This window comes from Thunnus thynnus, chromosome 13 (assembly GCF_963924715.1).
Source record: "Thunnus thynnus chromosome 13, fThuThy2.1, whole genome shotgun sequence".
Taxonomy (NCBI): Eukaryota; Metazoa; Chordata; class Actinopteri; order Scombriformes; family Scombridae; genus Thunnus; species Thunnus thynnus.
This window is the reverse complement of record NC_089529.1, coordinates 13,016,151-13,034,342: the sequence shown is the minus strand read 5'-3', so window position 1 is coordinate 13,034,342 and position 18,192 is coordinate 13,016,151. Positions and strand designations below refer to the sequence as shown.

Here is an 18,192-nt window from a genome sequence, read left to right as displayed (position 1 = left end):
TCATGAATAGTCAGAATCAGAGGCTAACAGAGACTAAATTGACTAATTACTACTAAATTTCACAGAAAACATACAACACAACCACATAACAACCATAATAATAGGATTTATGATTCCAGGAAACAGTTACTGAATGTGCAGGAAAGGTAAAATATATTTTAATTTCAAGGAAACTGCAGAGGCTCTGACAAATGTATGCACACATTTTCAGCTTTGAATTATATTTGAATTCATGTCACTCTTAAACCTCAAGTATATAGCTGTGTTTAGCATTACATAGGCTCTGATGTGACTTTTAAATTATAGGGCAAATACTTAAATGGTAAATGGGCTGTACTTGTATAGCGCCTTTCTAGTCTTTCAACCACTCAAAGTGCTTTTTATACTATGAGTCACATTCACCTATTCACACACATTCATACACTGATGGCAGGGGCTGCCATGCAAGGTCCCAACCTGCCAATCAGAGGGAATCTAATCATTCACACATATTCACACACTGATGGCACAGTCATCAGGAGCCATTTGGGGCTCAGTATCTTGCCCAAGGACACTTCACCATGTGGATTGGAGGAGCTTTACAGTATACTTACATTATGAAGAAAACCTGGTCTGAATGTCAGAGGAACAGAGGTAGGTCAGAGTGGATATGTCACAGTGGTTGTCATGGGCTTCTTTTTTCAAAACTGTTTTGTTGAATCAGGCTTGTGACATCTCAGCAATGCTTAGTAGTGGCTTATCATATCCTGTAACCACCCTCCTTGATACCCAATGTCAGCACAGATCAAACCTCACCTACACTAGACCTGCACTGACGCCACACCACCTCTCTTAGCCCTCGGGGTCATTCTGCATCAGTCACAGCAGCTCAAACAGGTAAATGTGATGAGTGACCACGCTGGCTTGAAATATAATCTTTATAAGTGCTTGTCTTTTGTGATAAACCTCACATTATCTCATAGAAATATTGCTAATAGCTGCTTTGGTGAGGGCAACTTTTACTTCTCATGACTCTAGTGTTCAGTGATGTGGACCTCTTCATCCTACAGTTCCTTATCCTCTCAGCAGGGGGTAGTCAAACAACACAAAACGTGTTACTGCTGCCGAACATATAGCAGACTATTGTTTTTATCCAAAATGGTTGAAGATGTTACAGAGAGTGCTTTAATAAGCAAGTCAGGAGACAAACCAACCAGGACTCATGAATTACACCAATACTTTTGGATATTTAGATATTACTGCTCTTATCAAAGAATACATGTGTTAATAATGTAACAAAGTGAACAACAAGCACTTATGGAAAAAATCGATTAATGTGCTATAGACTGAAGTTATAAAATAATAACTGTCAGTGTCATTTTTTGTATGGTAAGTCACGCTATATGATGGCTGATATACAATATAGTTACAGTATATCCTTGCCCTTTGTATTGGAATCTAGAAATTAAGCGCTGAAATACTAAAAACTGAGATATCATGACTTCCAGGTCCTTAAGACACTGGCTATCACTCTTCCCATAGTGCATCTTTCTCCTGCCTAAAAAACTGTAGTCTCCAAGCCCAAGCCTAGTTACAAGTGATGTCACTTGCAACAAAATGCCACGAGCAAGAGCTGAACCTGTCACACTGTGTGGTGTGAACCACCAGAGACCCTAACAGGAGTTTAACTGGTCTAATATCTTGTTCCATTAAAGCTTCATGTGTCTAAGCCAACCTCACTAAAACCAAGGAGATCTATTTTAATGCAATCCTGAACTAGACAGCTACAGTAAGGTGCAGAAAAAAAAACATTTTCTTTTTATAATAGACATTGGACATGCAGGCATTAACACGCCAGAACAAGGCAGCGCTCGAGAGAGAGAGAGAGAGAGAGAGAGAGAGAGAGAGAGAGAGAGAGAGCAAAAGAGAGGAAAGAGAGCAAGAGTAGATGATGATGAAACTCAAGTGTAAGAGACATTTTTAAAACATATCATGACCTGCAATTTGTGTGAAATGCTGTTTCTTTATATTAAACATATTAGCTTATCTTGTTAGCAAAGTGTGACCTTTGTAAAATTACATCATTGTGAATTCATTGGGTTTCTTTTCATCCCAAAACATTCCCAACTCTCAAAGCTTAACCACTAATAGTTAGATTAGTGTAATCGGTACATTACATTACTAATTGAAAGTGCAACCATTGCAGTTGGTCAGACTGGTGTGGCTACTAGAGTGTCACTTGTGTTCACATAATATATACCCTGATATATACTATACTATACCTAATTCATGTCAGTATTAGTTCATTCTGAATTTTTTTTGAAATTACAGTGTGTACTGTGTGTGCATAATGTCTGCATCCATTAATAAAAGGCAAATAAAGTGCATTTTCTTTGTGAATCTACAAGAAGCAACACACAACACAGGTGTGTACAAAGTATATAATCAAGTGTATTTTCATCTTTATCCACGTTCTGTACACATATTAAGATCCATTTCACATGAACACTATACAATAGCAATGAGTGAGGAATGGAATATTTTCTGAGCGCTGAGCAGCTCATGTTTGAATGGCACTTTCATAAAAAATAACAGGAAATCACAGAGCATGAATAAGTAAATGTAGACATAACTCAACAGAGAAAATGGCTTTATATTATCAGATCCATTGAGTAACAGATTCAGCACATATAAAATGCACAATGCAACAAAACAAAACATTTGTTTGTTCCATCCTTGTGTTTTTCTCTGCATAATCTGAACTGTAAATAATGCAAAAACAAAAAGATATTTGCAGCTATCAGAGGAAAGAGTGTGCTTTTTGTCTGGATTTAAGTAAAAGGCAATCTAAAATGTAACGTGTTAAGAGTAGTGGTAACAAGATACATCGAAATATCAGAGAAATATCAATACAATTCACAAACCTTCAATTATTCATCTCATAGAATAGTCTTTTAGTAACTGATAGAAAAAAACAATACATGTTTGGCTGCTTTACAAGGAATATCTATGTCTCAAAGATATGTTTACATTTCTGTGTGCTTTTGAATTATCCCATGACAGCCTCTGGTGAAGCTGGGTTCGTTCTCCCCTTTCCAAGAAGCAATCAGAAAATCTTCCTCAAACGTGACTCCGTGTTCCCCAAAAAATTCCTGTGAAGTTTGGGCTGCAGCGTTTTGGATGTCGTTGTGAAAGCTGTGGGGGAGGGAGGGAGGGCAGAGCATCTCAGGCGTTGGTTCTTCTTGATACCTGTTTATCACTGCATACACAATGCTTCTTCAATCTGCTAACCTCTATATGTACATACAAGCAATGTTTACAGAGAAATACCTTCACTGGTGTAGACTGACCTTTTCACAATTATCCCTACTTGAAATGGCATGGCACACTGACTGTGATATCTCACATAAAAAATGTTTCTGATCCATCATACTATAAGGTTCACTGGCCTGGAGTATGTTGAGTGAGTTTATAATCCCTTTAAAATCCCGTATTTTTCACTGGGAGAGCTAAATATCATGCTTCATTTATGATACTGCACCAGCAACATAATACTGTCTCCTGTGGACAGAGGCAGAGTGACTGGGGAGCTATTAACCCACATAACATAATATGGAGGCTGCAGAGATGATGTCTTATCCAAATAAAGGCTTTCATTTTGAGTGTAGTCAGAATTACTCGGGTGCTCTCTGCTCATCTACCATAAAAATTCAATAAGTGGCCTGTTCTGCCTCATATATCATAATGGGGACATTGAGACTTGAGATAGAACAAGAAGTACAAAGAAACATTTAGGCAAATCTGTCTGGATGTTCTCAGCATGTTCTTCACTGTAGCATATCCATGCTATATACAAAGCCAAAATGGATATGCTTCTTCCTAGCTTGTTAAAAACATAAAAATGACACACTAACAAAGAATCTGTGAATGCAGACTGAGTGCACATGTCGACACAGAGCATGAGTCAGATCTTGTGCCGTAGATGAGGATTTCATCACTAGTAGGAGCTGGGCAACCTTGACTTTTTAAGGGAAATGTAACTGTTCAAAGCAAGATGCAGTTGCTTTTTACAGTTGGTTTTTTTTTTTTTTTTTTGGTGGCCTGTGAAATTTCTCTGATGGTCAACCGGACAAAATGGGGGAGCGAAACAAAAGCTCTCATCTTCTTGTCTCAGTCCGCATGCCTATACGCTCCTTCTCTGTTCTCAGACGTAGTATTCTTTGTCTTTGTTCTTTTTGCCCTTTGTGATTGCCTTGGCCACAGAGGCTGTTGCTGTGCTTTTGTCTTTGACCACTGCTCCGTTGCCCTCCACAGTGGAATTGTTGGCAAAATTGTGGCTCTGGTCTGACTGGTAGGAGCCCTCGTCCCGGTTGCGGTACTTGTACATGGCATAGAGGAGGATAAGAATGCAGAGAGCAGCAGCAGCCACGATACCAACCACCATCCCCGTGGTGCTACTGGACTCCCTGATCACCTCCACGGCGCCGGGTTGGCTCTTTTCATCAGAGGCTGTGGGGTTGGCTGTGGGCACATGGGGAAAATTGGGGGGGTAAGTTAGTCCTGGTGTGTTTCGGGATGATGGAGGAGCAGGGGGCAGAAGCACCTGGTCGCGGGTGTTCATTTTGCCTGCGGGAATATGGAGCTGGTCAGGGTTGGTGGTGGGAACATAAGGAGGTAAGGGGCGGGGTTTCTGGACTCCACCATCACCGGCGGCGGGAGGTGGAGGAAGGACTGTCCTGTCAGTGACCATAGGGGAGTTATTATTGTAAAAGTCCTCGTCATCGGATTCCGTCATCTCCCCAGAGCCAAAGGCCGAGACCTCCACAGGGTCACCACAGTCCTCCTGGTCCGGAGGGCAGGAAGGGTGAGGAGGGAGTATCAGGGATTCTTTGGTGGTTTCAAGTGGGGATAGGAGGGTAGGGGGAGGAGGGATGACGGGGTAACGGGTGGCGATGGATGGGGGCTCAAGGGAATCCACTGTTATAATAGGCAACACTAATTCACCTCCTAGAAAGGAAACAGAAAAGGTGGGGGATCCTAAATTAGAACAGCATTAAAACTGAAATTCTGGCTGAACAGTTACGCTCATTAAAGGAGAAGCACAATCTGCTAATTATGTAGAATAGCACTGAAGAATTAAACTAATATTAGTGATAATATCAGTGATATTATTTAACGTGATCGCACATATGCTGATTTCTATTTTACTGTATGAGGTTATTTACACCAACATATAGCACACGAAGAGAAAAACAAATTAAAACCACCGTGGCGTTGCTCTTGAACGATGTATGCAGCTTTTGATTCTCATGTGGAGTCAATGTGCAGATCAAGAATATATGTGTAACATAATGAAACTTGAATGCAATACAGCAAAAACATAAAAGAGCTCACATGTAGACACAAACATACAAGGTGACCCGTGAAAGGCGGCAGCTGAATGAAGAGCATATCACAAACAGAGCACACGACAAACAAAAGAACAGTAAATCAAATTGCGACTGTATGCACATCTGTAGGCAGGCGTAAAGGGTGACAAGAGAAAAGAAGTTATTTTATGTAGGAACCAATCTTGTATCACATGTGGAATATTGTGTGAAAAGCAACCAGTGTGCCCTATACTGGATATCTTTCATCAACAACTGGGATATAAATTCCTCACCAAATATCTCTAGCTCTACAGCTCTCATACTGTGACATTTTACTTTGATCTGACTCTGAGGTCAGAGTGTCTTCCGTATGGTTGTGAAGGAATATTTCAGCCTGTGAGGTTTGTTTGCTCATGGCTGCTTGGTTCTCTTGCATCATCATTTGAGTCACACTTTGCAGGGTGAGTCAACAACAAACAATTCTGATAAGGTCATATTAATAATTGAGGCACCCATAATAAGGGCAGACTCCTTCTTAAGTTCCTCAGCTTCTTCTGTTACAAGCCTTGATCCACTGTCTACTGTTAGCCACTCTTAATGACTGCAGTGCACTTCGTAATGATTTTTCTTATATCTAATTTAGTAAGTTAAAGAAATGACTTAAAAGCTCATATATGGGATGAAATAATGTTAGCAGAGTCTGTAGCAAATATCCAAAAGCAGAGAACCGTTTGACAGGACCCTTGAATAAATGAGTGTATGAACATGGCATGACTGGAAATGGAGAATTGAACATTTTAAAACAACGTTGGTTGCCTGAAGTCAGTGTGTTCTGACATTTTTACATTTTTAATAGTAACATTACTAGTAGTTGGGTAAGAGCTGTACTCCCATCTCTGTTTTTGCCATGGTTGACCCACCTGTTCCTGGTTCACACTCTTCCAGGTCCTCATCATCACTTGGACACTCGGCTGACGCCACCAAAATATCGTCAGAGTTCTGCGGCTGAATGGAAAATTAGATGCGTTAGCTGATTTAACAAACAAATGGTCAACATACTCCCATCATCCAGATTTTTTGCTTAGTGTTTTATGAGTGTGTTTGCTGGCTGGAAAAGCTGCAGTGTGTTGCACTGTATTGCACTTCAGTGTTTTGGCTTGCAGCAAAACTAGTAAGACTATGAAACCAAAATGGGCCCATATGCAGCTGTTTTTTTTTATCCTTTGGCTCACTTTATGTGTTTACAAACAAAGTAAGAGCACTGCTGATGGAAAGCAAATCCTCAGTGGGCTAAATGCTATGCAGTGTTTTCATTTAATTCTATATAATTTGCTTTTTGTAGAATTCTTTTATTTCAATATTGCAAAAACAAATTCTCACATGCTAAATCATGCTTCAATATGTCTAAATTGGATTTTAGGGTGCACAGTGGACTCAGAATACCTGAGCAGAGTGGGGAATAGATGGTTCACTAATGGATTATTTGGATAAATTGAAAATACAGAGAAGGCAATTTTAGGCAATCCGTACACGAGAAATGTAATGAAAAATGCACTCTGTATTTTTATTAGGAGTGGCAGGTGCCTTTTTTCATTTCTTTGAAACCTCAGGACTCCAAGGACAACTGCCAATTTGGCAGCTTTGCAGCATTTGGATTAAAAATCAGATCATTTGAAATGGTGGTACCAAACCTGTTGTAAGATAACATGTGCACTATTTACTATATGATTTATGTAGTATTCTATTCTAATAAATACTGCATATAATCTCTACAAAGGACATTAGATTTAATGATTTGATTGTATTATAACTATTTGTGTCTTCAGTGGTGATGGGTGTTGCAGTTAGAAATGTATACAGTAGGTGTCTCATACAGGCTTTTGTTGCATAAAGAAATGATTATTGTTTGAGATTCCTATGTGGTGCATTTTGATTTCAAGCTTTAACAGCAACTTCTGTCTTGATTACCAATAAAAAATCAGAATAACTTTACCCTGGATGAGTACTCATGTACAATTCAACCCCTGCACAATAAACATCACAGTTAATCCTCCTCTGAGACTTTCAGAGGAGACTCCCTTCAATTTTGGATTAGCATTAGAATCAGAAGAAGATGCCAATATAAAGACTTCTTATTTTTGACAGAACTAGGGCTCCTTTTTCCAAAGTTATGTGTCGTGGTCATTGCATAAAGTGTAGAGAGGAACCAAGGACCATTTGATTGTTCTTGACACAATAGGATATGGTATTATATGTTAAATTTCAGTGCATGTATTAATGCAACATGAACGGACAACGTCCAAGTATTAACAGAATATAAAAAAGTGATACTGAGATAGAATAAGCATCAAGGATCCAGGTGTGTTATTTTACACATGTACATATGTAATATGTGTACATTTAATATAAGAGAAAATCATCCTTAACCCTATTCTGTGGTCAGACTCAGGGTTAAAGTTGTTTTGGAAAGGTATATATAAAGAAATAGAACATATCATTATTTTTTTTTCTTTTTAACGAGTGAATTGGTAAGTAAGGTTAATATCGGTTGACACTATTAAGAATGCCCTCAAACTACTAGCAATAGATGGCCTCTAAATTCAATACACAGACCAAATGACATATAATATATGGGTGCGTTTGTATGATAAAATATAGATGATCATTTTTAATTCCCTTTTTGTTCTTAAGGTCTTGACATGATAATTTTCTTGTTCATTATTATTTCATTTGGGCATACACAATGGGCAGAACCATTTTCAATATCAAAAAGAAGAAACATTGATGTAAATTCTTGGAAATGCAACAATTAAAAAGCTAAAAACTATGCAAAGCCCCCTGTCTCTACAGACCTGCTTAATGCTAACATGTTGTATTTATTGCCTTCTGTTGCTAAACCATTTTAAAATCTCATAATTTCTTCCTCCTGGAAAAGTAATGACTTAATAGTGTACCAGTAAGATTGTGTAAAAACTCCAGCAAACATTGATTTATGAACAGCCCTCATCTAAGTTACCAACCAATTAACTCCCAACTGTTAATTAATTATCATCCAGTTTTCTTAAAGTATTCCTAAACACTCTCTGACCTTTGAGATGCTCTCCCTCAAGCTAGGTGAGCGCTGCCTGCGGGTGGTGGTGGTAGCCATAGTGGTGGTGGTTTCCATGATTGTGGTAGACATATCGGACACAGCCAGCGGAGTGGCGGAGGTGGTGTCGGTGGTCAGCACAGAGAGTGAGTCCCCGACCAGACGCAGGTTCCCCTCCACCTGAACACTGGGGTCATTTTCCGCTGCCAGTTTGAGCACCTGGAGACCATTGTAGTAGAGCCCTGAAATCTGACCCTGGAAGGGTCGACCCTTGTCATGACCGCCAATTTTAATGGCTGCCTGGCTGTTAAAGATGGTCAACTGTCTCCCTAAAGTTAGACAGAGACATGGAGAAAGAGAGAGACAGAAAAAGGGAGAGAATGGAACAGTAGACATAGAGAAGTCATATGAGAGAGCTTGCACAGGAACATAATTTGGACCAGGTGGGACTTAGTGATTATAGACATTATAGTTAGTAAATTGTTTAAAGCTTGATTTAGATTTTAACTTTAAAAGGGGTTAGTTAGCAGCAAGTTTATAACTTAGACTTTACACATGCAGGTTACAATAATCAGAGGAGGCTTAAAGATTACATTTAGGTGTCTATTTACGTGTTTTGATAGGACAGAGATAGTCATTTTGAATTCTCCCTAAAGAAGTTAGCAAAGTGTCTGTAGGGAAAAGGGACAGATGTTTTCCAGGATATTTATTTATCTCTCTCTTAACTCCAGAATATACGGTGCAAGGATGCTTATCTTATGACTTCTTTTTACAAGACTGGGCAAATTATTAAAATGGATATCTTATTACTCTATACTTTAGACTGTGTAAAGCTAAATGACAATATAAGCTAAACACCCCTCCCCTTGCTGACTTTATCAGCCATTAGGCCATTAAAACATGCTCTGCTCTGGTTTTCCCCCTAGTCCAATTGTTTCACCTCCTGAAAGGGGCAATGATATCTAACAGCGCCATTGTCAGCAGCTTTTCTGATAAGCAGTGTTACATCAGAGGAGGAGGACTGCAGTAATGGGCCCATCTCAGGAGAATACTTATTAGCAAAGTTAATGGCTGCATCAGTGATCTACTTTAACAGCCTGTCAGGGCTGTTCTGTCGCAGCAAAAAATGTCAGCTTGGGATTGTAAAATGGTCATTGTCGTGCATGGTAAGGTAATACAAGGCTGCAGAGAACAAGAAAGGGAGAAGGGGTTCATCTGATGTGAACACATCCAGGTGTTGAGGTTTAATCTTTCAGTTTAGGAGGAACGAGAACTTATGTCACATGTTAGTTTCATTACACAGCATTTTAATAATTTTTAAATAGAATAATTACACACAGTATCTAATTACACACAGTGGTTAAGAGGGACGATAGGAGTTTAGACATGGGTTATGTGTTTTTAGTTAATTGGTTTAAAATCTTTGTTAAGGGTGCAGCTTTTCCACAAGGTGCAAGGGTGACAAAGAATAAATGGCAAGTATGCTATACCCCTATTGCTTTGAATTTTATGACACTTGTTTTGGAGGGCACTTTGTGGTCATCAAAATTCATAGCCAATATGAAGTCCAATTTAATTGGAGGTATACATCTGGGTAACAGCACTTGATCCTTGTCACCCTTGTCTTCTGGCACTGCATCGCTCATGGGGGAAAGGTTATTTAGTAGTTATTTCAAGGATTCATTAATTAATCAATTAATTTTTACCTTTATCGAGTAGCCACTCGTCAACTACCCGACCAAGTCTGTACGGGATTCTTTGTCTAGCAATAGCCAGTCGTTCATTATCATAGTGTCCTTCAAAGAATTTGGAGAGACAGATTAAAGGTTAAAGTCTGCAAGCTGAAAGATCACAGGGTTAGAAACAGTGTTATAATGGCTAACAGGTTTAACAAGTTATCAATTTTAACCCATCTGTGAGTTAAAAGAAACTTGAGCTTTACTTAGTGTTATCTAGTTATTAAGAGTAACAGTGTTAATGCTAATTAGAGTAATGTTTAGGCTATTTATAATGTGCTACACTAGTTAGTGTTATTTAACTATTTTTAAGCAAAGCTTAATCTTCAGTAAAAAGCAATTACAGTAAAATGAAAAATTGTTTTATGTACTGTATAAAAAAGAGGTTAATTCAGGTAAACATGACAAAAATCTGCCACTTGAACAAAGACAATCAGGAAAACGGTTGTCACATTTAGACAGTCATACATATTCTGTAGTTAAGGCAGAAACAGACATTAGCCTTTCAAACTGACTGGAGTCATTATAGAGAGCTGAAATCTCGCCCCATTGAAGTTCCACAATATATTTTTTAATGTATAATGTATTGCGTGATATAAAATGTGTTTTTACAGCAGCTCCTGTGAGATATTGATAGCGTGTCTGCATCAAAGACTCATGGGAGCTGTAGTTGTTTTTATAGTATGTCTTTGTACAAGACTTTCAGACTTCATTAACAAGTCCAGTAGTGAATAAACATCTAGAATTTGATTACACAATACATCATTTCTGATTTTGGAGATATCTCTAAAAGAAAAGCTTAACTACATTGTGGAATTAAGGCTAATAGGACAGAAGCTGCTCTCAAGTGGGGCAGGACTTCAGCTCTCTATTTAACACATGCAACGATAAAAGAGTAACTATTCAAATGAAAATAACTACACGAAATATATGATCAAAAGTTTAAGAACATGAAATGCCAAGTTTCTGGACAATAGGAGATCCCAATTAATGTTAATACCATAAATACTCTTCATTCAGTCTAGTACTGATCTAGCAGTGAAGAATTTCTCACAATCATGAGCCACAAGGTTCTGACTTAGTAACTAGTAAATTCTTGTTGACATTAGTTATAAATTACTAGATGTGTTGGGCATCTTGTTCCATTTGGTGTTTATTAATGACAGGTTATCTGAAAATATGCTCAACTCTGCAACTACGAATAAATGTAAATAAATAGATGCAAATAAATAAGTATTAAGTCAAAGTCAGCTGTGTTGTTGGACATGGGATAATAATGAATGTATGAAAAGGATCAGGATTACAGAGCAACATGGAAAAGGAGGCACAGTACATGATGGTGCATGACAGTTACAGTGAAGCTTACTTAGACTGTGTCTTTACTGTAAGCTTAAATATACACAAAGCAGATTTGGAAATAAGTAAAGCTGAATATTCATTGAGCCTCGGGAGAGCTGCAGACAGTGCTTTTGTATTTTTGCCCACGGATGTTAGAAGACGTTGTATTGCTCCTCACTTCGTGTTGTTTCATATCCATTTAAAGCATAAAAAGATCAATTATGTTTCCTTTTTCTCTTAACTGTCACGTAAGTCTGTATGCTCCCTTTACTGCAAAATTACAGTTATTTATGATTTATGTTTGCTTTACTCATTTAACATTAGAGATGTTTCAAAAACTGCTGATTACTGAATGGGAGCTGACAAAGTGTGCACACATGCACGGCCTCCACTATTACTCAATTTTGATTTATGTACAACTGTGGTATGTGTGTGTGTGTGCTTAGAGCACCAGCTGGAGGCAGAGAGGGGACTTGGTTTCCTCCCGCTATGCCAGCTGGTGCACCTGTTCTGAATAAGGTAAATTGGTGGATTGGTTCAGAACAGGTTAAAGCACAGCCGGTGGTGATCACATTATGTATGTTTGTTTTATTTTTTATTTATGGTCTTGTGTATATTAAGTATGTATATATATACTGTGGGTAAGCCTTAAACCTTTCGGAAAATGTGTGTCTCAATACTGACGGACTTTCTGCAAGTTGTATCTTCTCTTTGTGTGTTTGTAGATGCTTCGTTTTGTTTGGATGCCTTTGTGCCTATGCAGATCTGGTCACAACATGAATGTATTTGAAATTGCTAAAGGCTATAAGCCATAAACAAATATTTCTAATGTTGTTAATTATATCAATCTGTTTGTGTAAATGTGACATTTTCAAGTGTTAGTGATCACCAGGGGACAAGTGAATCAAAACCAAAGCACGATAACAACAGTATTGTTCATGCCAACAAGAATTTATTCTTGATTTATCGTCTAATAGCAACATATTAGATGACAAACTGGTTAGTCAGTACATGTCTCTTTAGACCTGGACCAGAGGTTGGTAGATTATCCACAAATAAATATTGTATTAGACTCACTTGAACCACATACTGTATGTCTTAACAAACTTACAAAAAGCCAATTTTAGAGGAAAGGTGAGAAAAAAAAGCTGAATTTACTGTTAAGTGAGGATGTTTTTCTCATCTGCTACAGGCTTCCTCACCTTTTTGCCAAACTGGCTGCAAAAATGACAGCGGCTGATGAAAATTCTTTCACTGCTAGATAGCACGACAGTTTGAGGCAAATGTATCAATTTCAGATTATTAGATTGTTTATGCAATATGGCAGTTTTCAGTTGTATGTGTTTGGCAACTTAATAGATGGCCTATAGAGTGATGGAATAGCTATGGGAGAGCTGAATTATAATAAGCCACTGGGCAAATTGCCAGTCTTTCTTTTTTTTTTTCGCAAACAGTACATTTCACACCTGCTCATTTGAACATTTATGTTTTATAGGCAGACATGCAGTCCTCTCTCTCTAGTCCAGATGCTCCATGCTGTCTCTCTATCTATCATATAACCATGTCGTTCCTCCCATTAGTCTTACCTGGAGGGTAACGCTCAATGACTGGATGGTTGTCCACCTGGAGAGTGGCATTGCCACCGCTGCGTGTGAAGCGCACAACATGGTACTTGCCGTCATTTACTATGACAGCAGGCTCATCGATGGTGATGTCATCTGTTCCCACATTGAAGATAACACCAATTTTTCCTTGATCCTGCAGGTGAAAAACAAAGAATGAATGTGACACATTCATTTCTATGTGATATTCACTCATACAGAGCAGACTATATTGTTCGTGTATGAGGAATCCTTTGGCTACCTCAGGGTTGTCGAGACAGAAACCTTGCTTAAGCAGTAAAAGCAGATCTTTTGTGACACGGGCAGTATGTTTAGTTCTTTCTTTAGGGTTCAACACCATTCCCCCTCAACAGCCGGCTCAGGTTTCCTGATGTGGATCACTCTTGACAGAATCCTGCTGTTTCTCTTTTGGTTCACTAGCTTCTCTCCCTGTCAGCCTCTCCCTGCTCCTGCCAACCTTCCTCAAAGGTCAAATCTGCTTCCCAAGCCAGCCTTTGGGTGGCACTAATAAGAAACATTGGAAACAAACTGTGCTGGATCTCTTTGCCTGTCTGGCCTTTGCACATTCACTGCCTTGCAGTCTCTCTGAATGCAACACAAGGTCAAAATGCTAATGTGTTTTTAAGAGACACTGCGAGAAACAGCACACAAATCTGCAGGAGCACGACATTACACTTTAACTCTGCTGACTACTGTAGTGCTGACTAACTGTGATGAAAATACAAATGACATAAAAAATCACAATGCAGCTGGATAATCAGTAATCATAGTATAAAACAGTACACATTTCAGCATTAAGTATATAATAGTAAATGTCGGCGAACCAAATAACAGTGCATATTTTTGGAACTCATTCAACAGGCAGTCAAGTGATCATGAAATTAATGTCTGTTGTATAGTATGTCTAACATGCACAATAGCATGTTGTACAGGCGGGTAAATCCTCATTACCATTATCTAATAATTATAATAAGTAACTTTTAGGCTGTGTAGTTTACCCCAATATCATCTGTCGCTCAGTTGTGCACTATCAAGTCTGCAGGGTTTTATTCAGCAGCTGCTTGCACTATATAACACCTTCAACCAGTGAGGAAGTAAACAGTGAAATTGGTTGGTGTTTGGGGGTTGTGTTTTATTGAAATGAAATCCTGCAGGTCATGCATGGCACATGATGTGCACAATATTTACTGGCCTTGCAGGCAAGATGTAAATATCTTCAACACTGGGTCTTGCATTGCATTTGGATTTCCAGGCTTTACTGTAATAACTGTACTGACTGAAGGACGAATTTCTTCTTATATATTCCTTGATATATGCAATTTAATATAAGTGATCGTTCCCTTTCACCATACTTCAAGTATTGTATTGCTGACTGAAAGATCAGAAATTCATATATGAAGACAGAAATACGTCTTTTCTTGCCATGATGGTGGCTTCTATTGTGTGATTCAAAACCTGTCTCAGAGCTTTGCTCTCACTCTGTAATTATATGTAAAATCCTTCTAGAAACCTTCTGAATTTGAAATAATTATTCATGCTGACACGGTTGGTGTTAAATACAGAAATGTTAAGTGTCTTCAGAGACCTTGAACATCCCATTAATAATATTTAAAGCTTGAGAAATTAACTTCTAACTTATTTTATATGAAGGAGCTCTATCTCTCTTCACATTGCAGGTCAGCAGGGGGTCTATAGCTCTTTGAGATGGCTCTATAGATTGTTCTCTTTCTGAGTTCTGCAATCACTAGAAGTTGTCCTGAAATCATGAAGAAGCAGCTATGTCTGACCAACTTATGACACAGGAACTGCAGCTGGATAATCAAATTCAAACATGTCGAAAAGAAGATGAAAGCCCTTTATGACAAATGTCTAACCACTCACAGTTACTCACTTTATGAATATGTGAGTTCATTAAAGTCAATGTTGCTATAGATTAGTGGGAGTCAGCAAGGTTTTATAATGTGCTGTGAAATAACTCCCAGGTCACATTTTAAGATACAAAAGAAACCATATTATCATCTTTTATATATACATAATTTATATTCCTTATATTGTTTGTAAGAAATATCCGGTCTACTTGTATTCTTAACATGCAGAGCTATTTGGTGTTCAAGGTTTAATTACTTTTCCCAAGAAGTGACCCCCTGAGTATTCATTAGGCAACTCAGGTCAAATTCAGTCCATGTCCTGGACAACAATTAACATCTCCAAGGCCAGAACAGTCTCCAAAGGCTTCAGCAAAAGCGTCGCCTCTATTTTGTAGTCGTAGAGCATGATTACAAAACAGTCCCAAAGCACCTTTTGACAGATGGCAAAGCAAAACTGCTACATTCTAGTTAAAACTTGGCTTTTCCACTTCATTTTTTTTTCTTTTTTGCAAGAGGCTACTTAACGCCTGTGTGTTTGGGTATAAAGCTACTCAGACAGATCCTCATGAAAAGCTACGCAGTCTCACACCCAGCTGTTTTGACAAGAACATCAGCTCTGCTGGAGGAAGCATTTCCTTGGAGTATTCTCTGTTCCCACTGGAGTTTTAAGTGTGGAATCTCAACTCTCATCTCAGTTGCAGACCACTCTACTTCATATTAGCTGAAAAGAACTGATTACAGTAAGAGTGGGGTATTATTATAAGGGCTGATCTGTGATGAGATGAGTAAGAAGAGGACATTGACAATTCTATGACACACTGATATATTTTTAAACAGAGCATAAAGTGGATAGATCAGCTGTGTTTCTCTTTACTGGATATCTTTACTTCTCCTCAAAGCAAGGTGGGAGCTTGCATCGATAGTGTGGGAAACACAGATGACTTATCTTTCCTTTTCCCAAATGAATTATAAAGTAACCCCCCTCCTTATCACACTCAGCATAGTGATAATGTATGTATTGCTAACATAAAAAGAACCTTGTAAATAAAAACAATAGTAAAATGTTTTTTCTAATCCCAGCTGTGAAACGAGACACTTTTCCTTTCTTCATACAGGAGATTACTGGATTGAAATGACAGATCATTATAAATCATGCTCCATGAATTAAAATGAATGCTGTTTTCTAATTCCTTTGAACTGTTACACATTTCCTAAATGATCAAAGGCACTTTTTTTCTCTAAAACGAGTTATATCTGAAAATATTGAGTTATTGCTATAAAATGTGTTTTGGCTGCACAGTCTGTGTGAACAAGCACTGATTGCATTTAAAGTGAACATTACACTCTAGTTATCTTTTATATATAATATTAAGCAACCGAAGCACACATCATCAGATTTATATCTAACTTTCCATCACAAATTTGAAATGAAGAACACAAATCTGTCTGGAGCACATACAGACAGCCTAGTGAGTTTTGTGTTTCGTTCCCCACATATATAAATGAGGCATTAAGAAAGAATTCCCCATTCAGATAACAATGTTAGGAGCCAAATTGCTTGAGACTCTTCTTCTGCATTAACAAAATGCACAAGAAATCAACTTATGGAATCAACCACAGTCCACTAGGTTACTGTTAAACTTCACATCTTCACCTGTTATACTGTAAAATTGCATCTTCTACACTCCTAATTGTCTTCATCTTACGCAATGCATCTTCTGTTTTATCCTTTAGTCGCTCATTAAAAATATAACCATGCAAAGTAGCATTAGCCTCTAGTGAATATGGTAATGGTTTATTTCTTTGTCTTTGAAGCTTACATGTGCCATCCTCAAACTGATGGTTTCCTTGACCATTTTAACGCTGCAGTCTTCTGTCCAACGTGCGCTCACTTAGTAATGTTTATTTTGTTGTGTATGGGGTTATCTGTAATTCAAAATTGCTGTTTTAATGACACATTGTAAGCACTGACAATCAGAGCTGTAAAGACTTATTCTTTTCTAAATTATCAGTGGATGGAAATCTATTGGCAGTCACATTTAATCTCTTTGCTTTAATAGTCTTGTCTATTAATCAAGAGTATTTAAAACGCAAAGAAAGTGCTCTTCTCATATCAGGCGCCCACATTTATTCTTAAGGAAGAGTATTGACCCCTTCATTGCCTGATTTATACCCTTTCATGAAGATCTGCTATGATTATTCATCATATTGTAGTTTTGAATAGAAAGCTTGATGTCTGAGGAAGATTATAAGAATTGAATTCTGTTCTAAGGCACCAAATCCCTGTAGCAAATCAAACTCATATATCACCTGTTTCTTTTACTATTTTCAACCCTCCCTGGTGGCCAGTGTTATTTTGATAAGTGTACTGCTACTCTCTGTCTTCACCTAGTTTTCTGAGTTTTCCTCTTCTTCAATGGATGCGCAGAGAAAGGACATCAAATGTGGAAAAAAAGGTGTCATTATTAATATGCATAAATAAATTACAACTTAGGTCTCAGGAAAAAAACAGGAAGGTGTGATATCATAATGTGTAGTTAGAGATACCAAAAAAAGACAACCTCGACACCCTCTTAACTCTTTTTGATCCCCCACTGCCGAGCCGAAATAAGGTGTCGAAGTAAGCAATCAGTCAGGGTGCAAGGACTTGGCAGATGTTAGAAAAAATCTTCTCAACTGGCTTTGCATACAAGCAGCAGCCTCTGCATTTATTAGCAACAGTCTGAGGCTGGCAAGGTCAGTTTCACACTTTCAAAAATGGAAATACAATTTAAATGAGACAGTTTGAAAAAAAAAAAAAAACATCCAGGAGAGGATTTGCAGCACCAAACATGTTGAGTAACTAATAGGCACAGCAGTCAAATGGTGTTATGGCAATTAACTGTAGAAACTGGCACATCATGTTGTAACACAAACACTTTTGTTAGATGTTACACAATATGTTTCAGCTTTCAGTCTCAAAACTATTTTTGGATATTAATGTCCTGAGTATGAAACTACTATCTTCCCTCTTTTAGGCCATGATTAAGAAACACAGAACATCAGCGTGAAATTGTGAACACAATGCTGTACACTCAACATCTATTACATGTCTGTCTGTCCAGATAGAGGGATCCCTCCTCTATTGCTCTTCCTGAGGTTTCTTAAATTTTTTTCCCTGTTAAAGATTTTTTTTTTTGTAGGGAGTTTTTC

At 38.1% G+C, this 18,192-nt stretch overlaps 1 protein-coding gene across 3 annotated transcripts in view; it reads right to left on the bottom strand.

Moving 5' to 3' along the window:
• Window positions 1-2,612: 2,612 nt before the first annotated feature.
• nrxn2a (neurexin 2a) overlaps window positions 2,613-18,192 on the bottom strand; it is a 120,811-nt gene continuing 105,231 nt past the window's right edge. For 2 of the 3 annotated variants that reach the window (XM_067608058.1, XM_067608057.1), the window contains 5 exons: window positions 13,097-13,268; window positions 10,143-10,232; window positions 8,437-8,765; window positions 6,269-6,353; window positions 2,613-4,986 (listed from right to left, as the gene is read on the bottom strand). In XM_067608058.1, the coding sequence (XP_067464159.1) occupies window positions 4,184-4,986; window positions 6,269-6,353; window positions 8,437-8,765; window positions 10,143-10,232; window positions 13,097-13,268 (1,479 nt within the window). In that variant the 3' untranslated portion in view covers window positions 2,613-4,183. The remainder of the gene's footprint in view (window positions 4,987-6,268; window positions 6,354-8,436; window positions 8,766-10,142; window positions 10,233-13,096; window positions 13,269-18,192) is intronic. The other variant, XM_067608056.1, reaches the window with a different exon arrangement.